Source organism: Corythoichthys intestinalis, chromosome 8, assembly GCF_030265065.1.
Source record: "Corythoichthys intestinalis isolate RoL2023-P3 chromosome 8, ASM3026506v1, whole genome shotgun sequence".
NCBI lineage: Eukaryota > Metazoa > Chordata > Actinopteri > Syngnathiformes > Syngnathidae > Corythoichthys > Corythoichthys intestinalis.
Window position 1 is genome coordinate 4,877,736 of NC_080402.1, and position 12,887 is coordinate 4,890,622.

At 37.9% G+C, this 12,887-nt stretch overlaps 1 protein-coding gene across 1 annotated transcript; it reads left to right on the forward strand.

The window, feature by feature from the left end:
* On the forward strand, positions 1-11,425 carry mmaa (metabolism of cobalamin associated A). Its single transcript, XM_057842537.1, has 7 exons — positions 1-80; positions 1,942-2,301; positions 5,203-5,325; positions 5,633-5,803; positions 5,866-5,951; positions 7,419-7,568; positions 10,807-11,425. Exons 2-7 carry the CDS (start codon positions 1,947-1,949, stop codon positions 11,122-11,124), a joined length of 1,203 nt encoding a protein of 400 aa, XP_057698520.1. The 5' UTR covers positions 1-80; positions 1,942-1,946; the 3' UTR covers positions 11,125-11,425.
* The last annotated feature ends 1,462 nt before the right edge of the window (positions 11,426-12,887 follow it).

A 12,887-nucleotide genomic window follows, 5' to 3' on the forward strand; every position in this document is an offset into this window, starting at 1 on the left:
AACGAATGTCACCGGAAGTAGCGTCATCACCGGAAACAGGAAGTACACGAGCACAACGCTTACATGGAGCTCTTCTTGAGGTCAGTGTTAAGTTTTATGCTTTAACGTAGTTAATTTAGCTTCTCCGAACTTTTGCATTTAATTGTTAATTAAACGATAAACATATTTTGTATTGTTGACACGTTACGCGTGGTGTTTTTAAGGTTAAAAAGAAAAAATCCAGCCACAGCCTGTCTCCAATCAAAATAATGACGTATAAAGTGCCCGGATGTACCATTAAACTAGCATGTAAAGGGATATCTTAGAAACATAAATAGTTGAGTTGACAATATATTGAAAAAGTGATTTGTCGCGATACTTTGTAGCTCAAAAGGTCAACATGCTTCCACTAAGAATTGATTTATATTATTTAATCGTTTTATAAAAGGTGTCAATGTTAAAAAAAAAAAAGGAAACAGCAGGTTGTTACTAAAATCTTCCATTAGAATAGTGTCAACGTTAGCTCACTGACTGCCACTGACGGTGCGAGACATCCAATTCATTTTGACTGGATTGGACGTCCATCGCCGTCAATAGCACTGAATCCAGAGTCTTTTGTGGGCATTTATAGGTTACTTTCTGTTCATATAAAAGCATTTATCCTCTCAATTTTGAGCCTCTTCCTATTCATTCGTGGACATTCTTGAGTCACTTCCATTTTGGTAACCCCAAATCAACATAAAGTGATCTGGTTATGCCCCAAAATCAACAGGAAGTGACTCTAAATGAACAAGAAATGACGTTAAATGCCCCAAAATAAACACATTGGCTGCCACTGACGGCCATAGACGTCCTATCCAACAATTTTTGTATCGCCATATGTTGAGATAATCATTATGGGCCACTTCTTGTTCATTTTAAGGTATTTACAGGTTACTTCCTAATCATTTAGGGACATTCGTGAGTCACTTTCTTTTCCGAGACCCCAAATCAACAGGAAGTGACCTGTAAATACCCAAAAGGAAATGGAAGTGACCCAAAATCAACAGGAAATTAGGGCTGCGGCTATCGATTATTTTAGTAGTCAATTAACAGATGAAGTAGTTAGTTCGAATAGTCGAGTAATTGGATAAGGAACATAAAAAATTAAAATACCTGAGCTGAGCCTCAAAGGGTATAAAAAATAAATGAATAAAGGAGGATCTAAGTACAACAAAAGAACAATTGGCTAACTTTCATAGCAATAGTCCGCTAGCTTAAATGCTATAAAATGCTAATGTTTTGTTGTTGTTTTTTTTACAATGCTCTGAAACAATGGTTCAAACACATATTCCCACAAAAAAAAAAAAAAAAAAAAAAAACGGCTAAATATACCAACAAACTAAGTTACAAATCCATTAGAAAAAAACATTATCTCAAACAGAAAGTTAGCTTATGTTGATCTTAACAGGGATCAGCTAGATTCAGTCATATGAAATGACTAATGTCATATTCACTGTCACCACTAGACAGCAGTGTATCCACCCAAATAACAAAAATAAATGCAAATCCTTCCAAAACAAACCGTTACAACACCACTTAAATTAAAAGAATACTCGAAGCAGCAAAATTTAATTTGAATCTTTTTTTTTTAATCGAATTACTCGAGTTAGTCGATTAATTGTTGCAACTGTACAAGAAATTGTGTGAAATTCCCCAATGAACTCATTGCCCGGCATTGGCTGCCATTGATGGCCAATAGACGTCTAATCTGTTCATTCCCTGTCGTCCCTCCCACTTTAAACTGATTAGACGTCTACTGTAAACTATACTATACCATAAACTCATTCCAATTCACAGCAGAACGATGATAATAGCTTGTTTTTCTGTTTAGTAGTTGTTAGCCTATTAGTTTGATTGTTGTTATACGTTTTGTTCAATCTTCTGTTATGGGTTGAAATAACTCAAATCCCTCTCTTCTAGATAAAATGAGACATCTACGCTTCCCCCTCTTCCGCCGCATTGCTGCCACTAGTTTGCTCCGTCGCCAACTTTGTCACCCTGAGACTGTACCAGATCGTATTTGCAAACAATGGCGAGCTGCGAGCGCCGCCCTAACCCGGCACGTCCAGGACCTGAGCGGGCCCGAGCAGAGGCTTTTGAATAAACTCTACACGGGCCTGATCGGAGGTCACCGGGCTTCTCTGGCCGAGTCTATAACGCTAGTGGAGACGCAACATCCGCGGAAGAAGGAGTTGGCTCAGGTGATGCTACAGAAGGTTCTGGCATACAGGAGGGAGCAGGAAAATTGCAATGGAGGAAAGCCAGTGTCCTTTAGAGTAGGTATGTTCAGTGTTGGGAAAGTTTTAATTTCTTTGTATGTAACAACACAAGGGCTGCAACTATCCATTATTTTCGTAGTCGATTATTCTATCAGCTAGTTAGTTCGAATAATCGAGTAATCAAATAAAAATCCCTTAATGTTCTTCAAACTATGCCAAATTGCACTTTCATTAAAATATAAAAATATCTGTAAAAAAAACTGTATAAAAAAACAATAAATAAATCAATGAGGACCTGAATACAACAAAACAATTGGCAAAGTTGCATAGCAAAAGTCTGCTAGCTTAAATGCTATAAAATGGTAACGTTATTTTACAATGGTCTTAACAAATCGTTCAAACACTTCTAAATATAACACTTCTAAATATACCTTTAAACTAAATTACAAAAGCATAAAAAAAATATTAGCTCAGACAAAACCTTCTTATGTTGGCCTTAACAGGGAGCAGCTGGATTCAGCCATGTTAACCCCTTCAGACTCGCATTTTTTCTGCTGGCCCCCCAAAAAAATCTTTGCTGATTTTTACACAAACACCAGAACAAACAATTTTATTGGTCAGAGATGCTTTTATTGTTTTTTTAAATGTCACTGTGTTTTTGATAAAAGAAATTGAGCACTTATGTTTCCAGCAGGGCTGAGAACGAAAGTGGTGTTTGGAATGTGGCAAAATATTGCCATGTTGCATTTTTTCTGCCATGTGGCAAAATGTATTTTGGCATCTGGCATTTTTTTTGGTATGTGGCAAAATTGATTTTGCCATCTGGCATTTTTTTAACGTGGCAAAATGTGTTTTGGCTTGTGGAATTTTTCTTTTGGCATGTGACATTTTTTTGGTATATGTAATTTTTGCAGGCCATGCACGTCCATGACATTGACTGCTATGCACGTATAGCCCGCAATGGGATAGCAATATTTGGGTGTCAGTTGAATGTAAATGCTCTAATTTAAAGTGTACGATCAAAAATCACAACCACACGTTTTTCTGCCATTCAAAATGAATGGAAAATTTGGACATTCATGGCTGTCAATGGCATAGCTTGACTTGGTGCCAGTTGAATGTCAATGCGCTGTAATGGTAAGTGTGTGTTCAAGAATCACAACCACACATTTTACTGCCATTCAAAATGAATGGAAAATTTGGACGTGCATAGCCGTCAATGGCATGGACACGCATGGCCTGAAAAAATTCCATATACCAAAAAAAAAAAAAGCCACATAGCAAAAAATAATGCCACATGCCAAAAGACATTTTGCCATGTGGCAAAAAAATGCCACATGGCAAAAATATGCCACATGCCAAAATACATTTTGCCACAAAGCAAAAAAAATGTCACATGGCAAAATCAATTTTGTCACATACCAAAAAAATGCCACATTCCAAAATCAATTTTGCCACATACCAAAAAAATGCCACATAGCAAAAAAAAATGTAACATGCCAAAATGTATTTTGCAACACAGCCCAAAAAAAATGCCACATGGCAAAATCAATTTTGCCACATGCCAAAATGTATTTTGCAGCACAGCCCAAAAAAATGTCACATGCCAAAATGCATTATGCCACATACCAAACAAAATGCCACATGGCAAAAAAATGCCACATGGCAAAAATATGCCACATGCCAAAATACATTTTGCCACATAGCAAAAAAAAAATGCCACATGGCAAAATCAATTTTGCCACATACCAAAAAATACCCAAAAAATGCAACATGCCACAATCAATTTTGCCACATACCAATAAAATGCCACATTGCAAAAAAAATGTCACATGCCAAAATGTATTTTGCAACACAGCCCAAAAAAATGCCACATGCCAAAATCAATTTTGCCACACATACCAAAAAAAAAAAAGCCACATGTGGCAAATCAATGCCACATGCCAAAATCAATTTTGCCACATACAAAAAAAAATGCCACATGCCAAAATGCGTTATGACACATACCAAACAAAATGGCATATGGCAAAAAAAAATGCCACATGGCAAAAATATGGCACATGCCAAAATGCATTTTGCCACATACAGTGGCAAAAAAAATGCCACATGGCAAAATTAATTTTGCCACATACCAAAAAAATGCAACATGCCAAAATCAATTTTGCCACATACCAAAAAAATGCCACATGGCAAAAAAGTCACATGCCAAAATGTATTTTGCAACACAGCCCAAAAAAATGCCACATGGCAAAATCAATTTTGCCACATACCAAAAAAAAAAGCCACGTGTGGCAAATAAATGCCACATGCCAAAATCAATTTTGCTACATACAAAAAAAATGCCACATGCCAAAATGCATTATGCCACATACCAAACAAAATGCCACATGGCAAAAAAATGCCACATGCCAAAATCAATTTTTCCACATAGCAAATACCACTTTTCGTTCTCGCTGTCTCTCTACATTTGCCTTTTTAAGATCGTGTTTTGTCTCAGCCATTTTCAAAAAGCCAAAAATTGCAAAGAGGGCGCGCTAAACCTCATGATTTGATTTCGATGGGTAAAGTTTCGTCCAATAATCCCTCAGAAGTGGCAATAGCAACAAAATTCAGTGTATTTATTGGTTTCTCATAACACTTTGTGTAATGATAATAAAGGTGTTCTGCTCTGTTCTATTCTAGAATGTGTTATGTCCTTCAGGAGCATGCTCAGGTCTGAAGGGGTTAAATGTGTTATCTCATTCACTGTTTCCACTAGAGGGCAGTGTATCCACCCAAATGAATGAAACTAAATGCACTTGCAAATTAATCCATTACAATGCCACTTTAATTAAACGAATACTCGAAGCAGCAAAATTGAATTCGAATCTTGCTTGTCTAATCGAATATTCGAGTTAATCGATTAATCGTTGCTGCACTAAACAAGACACTTATTATGCTTTTTTTTGGTGATATTTTAAAGGTCTCTCCGGTCCTCCCGGAGCGGGGAAGTCATCATTCATCGAAGTGGTGGGCAAGATGCTGACGGGACGTGGACACAAAGTGTCGGTTCTGGCCGTCGACCCGTCTTCCTGCACGACCGGAGGTTAGTTTCTAAGCCTTTTGCTCTGGAGGTTATGCAAAAAATTAGATTTCATGTTGGCTGGACCATTTTTGGCCAAATAAATTTAACTCACTCACCATTGACAGCACTAGACGTCCAATCCATTTCGATTGGGAGGGGGCGAATAAGCAAATGCAACGTGGACACGAAAGTGAGCCAAGTGCACGCAAATTTACGGTTTTACGAGCCCAATTTCAAAATAAAAGCATGTGATTTTTTTTAAAGACAGTATAAATGAGGCTTCTTGCCAGGCATAAAAATGCTGTAAATGTTCACTTCTTTCTGGCAGGCTCTCTCATGGGAGACAAGACGCGCATGACGGAGCTCTCCCGCGACATGAACGCCTTCATCCGGCCGTCGCCCACGTCGGGGACGCTCGGCGGCGTCACCAGGACGACCAACGAGGCCGTCGTCCTCTGCGAGGCCGCGGGTTACGACGTGGTCCTGGTGGAGACAGTGGGTACGACTTGGACTCTTTGTACCCAGTATAAAAAAATGGATTTTAACCCAATGTTTTTGAAGGTGTCGGCCAGTCAGAGTTTGCGGTGGCGGACATGGTCGACATGTTTGTGTTGCTAATTCCACCAGCGGGGGGTGACGAACTGCAGGTATAATCTGAATTTTGTTCCTAGCGTGTGACCAAGTTGTTGATAATGTTCTTGAAATACAATGGGGTAAAGTTCTCCCACTTGAAAATATTAGAGAGGCCCGTAATTGTCAACATGAGTAAACCTCAATCACGAGAGACAGAATGTGGAAAAAAAAAAACAAACAGAAAATCACATTGTTTGATTTTTAAATAATTTCTTTGCAAATCATGGTGGAAAATAAGTATTTGGTCAATACCAAAAGTTCATCTCAATACTTTGTCATGTACCCTTTGTTGGCTATAACGGAGCCCATAACGTTTTCTCTAACTCTTCACAAGCTTTTCACACACTGTTGCTGGTATTTTGGCCAATTCCTCCATGCAAATCTCCTCTAGAGCGGTGATGTTTCGGGGCTGTCGTTGGGCAACGCGTACTTTCAACTCCCTCCTTACCCCGTGGCGTCAAAATGATAACAAGAACGGTGAGCAAAAATCCCAGAACCACACGGGGGGACCTAGTGAATGACCTACAGAGAGCTGGGACCACAGTAGCAAAGGCTACTATCAGTAACACAATGCGCCGCCAGGGACACAAATCCTGCACTGCCAGATGTGTCCCCCTCCTGAAGAAAGTACATGTCCAGGCCCGTCTGCGGTTCACTAGAGAGCAGTTAGTTGATCCAGGAAGAGGACTGGGAGAATGTGTTATAGTCAGATGAAACAAAAAAAGAACTTTTTGGTAGAAACACAGGTTCTTGTGTTTGGAGGAAAAAGAATACTGAATTGCACCATACCCACTGTGAAGCATGGGGGTGGAAACGGCATGCTTTGGGGCTGTTTTTCTGCAAAGGGACCAGGACGACTGATATGTGTAAAGGAAAGAATGAATGGGGCCATGTATCGAGAGATTTTGAGTGAAAATCTCCTTACGTCAGCAAGGGCATTGAAGATGAGACGTGGCTGGGTCTTTCAGCATGACAATGATCCCAAACACACAGCCAGGGCAACAAAGGAGTGGCTTTAGAAGAAGCATTTCAAGGTCCTGGAGTGGCCTAGCCAGTCCCAATCCCATAGAAAATCTGTGGAGGGAGTTAAAAGTCCGTGTTCCCCAACGACAGCCCCAAAACATCAATGGTCTAGAGGAGATCTGCATGGAGGAATGGGTCAAAATACCAGCAACAGTGTGTGAAAAGCTTGTGAAGAATTCCAGAAAACTTTTGGGATCAGTTATTGCCAACAAAGGGTACATAACAAAGTATTAAGATGAACTTTTGATATTGACCAAATACTTATTTTCCACCATGATTTGCAAAGAAATTATTTAAAAATCAAACAATGTGATTTTCTTGTTTTTTTTTTCCACATTCTGTCTCTCATGGTTGAGGTTTACCCATGTTGACAATTACAGGGCTCTCTAATATTTTCAAGTGGGAGAACTTGCACAATTATTGGTTGACTAAATACATATTTGCCCCACTGTATGAAGGGCATCAAGAGGGGAATCATAGAGAGGGCTGACCTAGTGGTGGTGACCAAATCGGATGGAGACCTGTTGGTTCCGGCCAGGCGGATCCAGGCGGAATATACCAGTGCTATGAAGCTGCTCAGGAGGCAGTCCAAGTCGTGGAATCCAAAGGTGAGTGGAACATACAGTCTACAGTCTAGTCTCTGGGTACCTCACGATTTACGATACAAGGCTCACGATAACGATTATCTCACAATATGGCGATATAACGTTACATGGGTCAGAAATCATTCTTCAGTATTTTAGTTTACTACTATAAGTCATAAACAGAAGAACAAGCTTTCATTTTTTTTCAAACATGTCCTGTTCAGGTGCTCGACGCTGAGAATGGGAATCTGACTGTCTGGTTGGTCTGAAAAGTCTTAATGTATGACATGGGAGTATGACATACTTTCATTGTGATCATTCAATGTGCCTCGTTTATTAGCAGTGTTGTTAATAACGGCGTTACAATATAACGGCGTTACTAACGGCGTTATTTTTTCAGTAGTGGGTAATCTAATTAATTAATTTTTTTCATCTTGGCAACGCCGTTACCGTTACTGAGGGCGGAAAGGCATGCGTTACTATGCGTTATTATATTGGTCGAAAAGTCTGAGAGAGACGGACTTACCGAGACGACAAAGCAGAGCAGGAGTGGGGAGGAGGCAAGAAAGTTGTGACGCCGAGCAAACGCGATGCTAGGTAGCTCCAATAATACCTTTTGTAGCCGAAAGCGTACAAACTACGCCCGCATGTTATGGTAGATATCACATGTACTGTATATAGATATAACCAGTGTTGTTAATCTTACTGAAAAAAAGTAATTAATTATAGTTACAAATTACTTCTCCCAAAAAGTAATTGCGTTAGTAACTCAATTACCTGAATGTAAGAGTAATTAGTTACTTGGCAAAGTAATTGGTGATAATTACTTTTTTTTTCCCCTCAAAAAAAAAAAAAAAAAAAAAAAAAAAACATTGGCCACACTATGTGAAGTTTTTTGTGAAGGTTTTTGGTACAATTGGCCCGAGCCCAATTCTTTACCCTAATTTACCCTTTACCCTGAATCAACTGTTAAAAGTTGTTAAAATTGCTCCCATTATTGCATTTGTTCCCTTCTCTCTACTTTCAACATATGAAAGTTTTAAAACTGTTTCATCATTTAAAGATAGATTCAAGTCAAGATTTTGCCGATTTAGAAGTATTTTAGATAAAAAGTTACCTAGGTTCGCTAGGAAGGTTGTCTACAACAGAGCCGTCCTAAAAAGTCTACTGCTTTAAGATGGCGGCTGTCTACTAACGCATTTAGTGCCATGCAGTGTTGTTAATTTTACTTTAAAAAGGTAATTAATTACAGTTACAAATTACTTCTCCCAGAAAAGTAATTGCGTTAGTAACTCAGTTACCTGAATGTAAGAGTAATTAGTTACTTGGCAAAGTAACTAGTGATTTTTTTTTTCTCTCCAAAAAAAAACAACAACAAAAAAACAGGTCACACAATGTGAAGCTTAAAGGGTTTGGGGGACAATTGGCCTAAGCCCAATTCTTTACCCTCCACTTAACTAGACACAAGGGTATTGCGATAACTAGCTAGTAACCTTTGCTATGTGTGGAAGTCATTTAAAGTTGTGAATCAATCGTTAAAGTTGTTAAAATTTCTCCCGTTATTGCATTAGTTCCCTTCTGTCTACTTTAAACATGTGTAAGTTTTAAAACTGTTTCATCATTTAAAGATAGATTTAAGTTAAGATTTTGCCGATTTAGGAGCATTTTAGATAAAAAAAATTACTTAGGTTCGCTAGGAAGGATCTCTACATCAGGGCCTTCCTGAGAGGTCTACTGCTTTAAGATGGCGGCTGTTTACAAACGCATGTAGTCCTTAAAACATGCTGGCAATGCAGCAGTGTCTGTCAACTGCATCTAGTTCTATAATATGATATCTACCGTGTCATGTGGGCGTAGTTTGTCGGCTATGGCTGTAGTCAGGTATTATTGGAGCCATCTAGCTTCGCGGTTGCAACGGCGTCTTCCCCACTCCTGCTCTGCTCTCGTCCCCGTGAGTCCGTTTCTCTCAGACTTATTTTTATTCAACCAACTTAGTAACGCATAGTAACGCACGCCTTTCCCGCCTCAGTAACGGTAACGGCGTTGCCAAGATGAGAAAAGTAATTAATTAGATTACTCATTACTGAAAAAAATAACGCCGTTAGTAACGCCGTTATATTGTAACGCCGTTATTAACAACACTGGATATAACTAGATGCAAAATGACAGACACGGCACTAGATGCGTTAGTAAACAGTCGCCATCTTAAAGCAGTAGACCTTTTATTACGGCTCTGTTGTAGAGAACCTTCCTAGCGAACCTAAGTAACTTTTTATCTAAAATACTTCTAAATCGGCAAAATCTTGACTTGAATCTATCTTTAAATGATGACACAGTTTTAAAACTTTCATATGTCGAAAGTAGAGAGAAGGGAACTAATGCAATAATGGGAGCAATTTTAACAACTTTTAACAGTTGATTCAGGGTAAAGGGTAAATTAGGGTAAAGAATTGGGCTCGGGCCAATTGTACCAAAAACCTTCACAAAAAAACTTTACATAGTGTGGCCAATGATTTTTTTTTTTTTTTTTTTTTTTGAGGGAAAAAAAAAAGTAATTATCACCAATTACTTTGCCAAGTAATTAATTACTCTTACATTCAGGTAATTGAGTTACTAACGCAATTACTTTTTGGGAGAAGTAATTTGTAACTATAATTAATTACTTTTTTTCAGTAAGATTAACAACACTGTTTATCAGGAGAAAACAGCAAATGTTTATAGGCATTTCGACTGGCAGGGGCTGGCAAATAGAAGTAGTATTAGGTATGTGTGTACACCCACATCAATATTTATCCATTTCCATTGACGGTGTTATTTTGCACCATGAGCTAGCATCATGTAGTGACTTCTATATAGTCAGCCAAATAGCAAAAATGCCCAATATTTTCTCCTTTATAAACCTGAAAATATAGCGACTTTCTTGCCAAGTCTGCTGACTTTCCAAAGCCTCTTGCGACTTCTTTTGTGAAATGCGCCTAGCGACAAATGTAGCGACAAAGTTACAATCATTTTTTTCTATTGTACCGCATTGTATTTCTGGCCCATTTATTTTGTGCTTAAAGAAAAAGTGAGGGTTAGGGTTCACTTGTCGTTCTAAACATATTTAGAGTGTTTTTTTAAGATAATAGCTAGCTACTTTCTTTACAGGGGAGTTGGCAACACTCCCAAGAAGTGAGTCGATTTAAAAAAAAAAAATTGAAATAAATACTGTAAAAGCAGCAGCATAGGCACCTCCCTTAAGTCCACCTCCTCTTATTTTCAGGTGGTCCGCGCTTCGTCACACAGCGCCGAGGGTATTGCGGAAGTCTGGGCCGAGATGCAGTCGTACCAAAGCGCCATGTTGGCTAGCGGCGAGCTGCAGGACCGGCGCCGGGCTCAGCAGAAGATATGGATGTGGACCTTGATCCAGGAGAACGTTCTTGCCCACTTTCGCCATCACCCCGCCGTTCGGGAGGCCTTGCCCCACCTGGAGGAGAAGGTCACCCAGGGGGACATCTCTCCAGGCCTGGCTTCTGACTTACTCCTCAAAGCCTTTCTGTCATCATCCTCGTATTCGGCAGAGGAATACGGGCAGAGCTGATGAACTGGAACTTTTCAAAACTGGATGCTTTTGTGACTGAAACAGAGACAAACTAACAATTTCAATGGAAAAACTCAAATCACCGGAATTGTTTTAATATCCTGCAGTACCAGAAATTGCCAAAAGAGACTGGCTTCAAAACAGGAATCCTTCATTCATGTGTTATACAGTAAAATGTGCAATTTTAGCATAAAAATAAACTTGGCACAAACTTTTACAAACTCTGTACACAATTTTCATGTATTGATTGTTAAGATTTTTATTATGTATATAAAATTAAAGAGTCCATTTATGATGAAGAAACTAAGATAATTAGAATCAATGATGGATTGAAGATTGTCTTCTGCTTTAAAAGCACTAAAATTGTCCTCATATATTTTTTTTGTCCTAAATTAATCGATTATTATTTAAATGACGGAACCAAACTAAATGAAGATATATATATATATATATATATATATATATATATGTAGTACTTCAACAATTATTCGATTAACCCGAGTAATTTGATTAGAAAAAAGATTAGAATTACATTCTGCTGCTTGGAGTATTCGTTAAAGTGGCCTTATAGTTTGTTTTGAAAGTGTTTGAATTTAGTTGTATTGATTTGGGTGGATACACTTCCCTCTAGTTGCAACAGTTAATATAACTGATTTCACATGGCTAAATCAAGCTGCTCCCTGATAAGACCAACATAAGTTGTTGTTTGAGCTAATGTTTTTTTTTATGTATTCGTAATTTAGTTTATCGGTATATTTAGCTGTTTTTGTTGTTGTTGGTAGGAATAGGTGTTAAAGCGTTTTGTAGCATTTAAGCTAGCAGACTTTTGCTATGTAAGTTAGCCTTTGTTGTACTTAGAAACAAAACAGGCTTGCTAAGATTGCACCTTCATAAGAAAATGCGAAAATTAAATGCGAATACAAAACAAAATTCCCGAGTTTTCTCAAACTGTGCAGAACTGCATTTTCATTTCACAAGAGCAATACATGCATTTTAAAATAAATTAAAATACCTGACCTTAACCTCAAACGGTATAAAAAAAAAAAAAAAAGACAAAAGAACATTTAGCTAACTTGCAAAGCAAGAGTCCGCTAGCTTAAATAATATAAAATGCTTATTTTTTTCTTTCTTTACAATGCCCTTAACAAATCGTTCAAACCCATATTCCCACTAAAAACTGCTAAATGTACCTTAAACTAAATTATGAATGCATAAAAATCATATTCGCTCAAACAAAAGCTTACGTTGGTCTTAACAGGGAGCAGCTGGATCCAGCCACGTTAGACAAGTTATATTTGCTATTGCCATGAGAGGGCAGTGTCTCCACCCAAATCAATAAAACTAAATGCAAACGCGTTCAAAACAAACCATTTCAACACCACTCTAATTCAACGAATACTTGAAGCAGCAAAATTTGATTCGAAGCTTTTTTATAATTTAATTACTTAAGTTAATCGATTAATCGTTGCAGCGCTACTTACAAACATCTTCAAAACAATTGACAAATAAATGACAGATGTATACAAATGTATTTAATATTGGTTACATTATAATTACAAAATAACAGTAATCAAAACAATATTAAATACAGTTTAACATGTAAAAATGATATGGACATTTTTAACCAGAGGCTTCAGGGGAAAAAATATTGTCACCAGTTTACTATTTTTATTGCTAATTTTTCTTATTGATTTTAGTGTGTAATCTATTTCTGACTGGAAAACATGCAAAAATAGGTTTCTAATTGAGGATTATATATATTT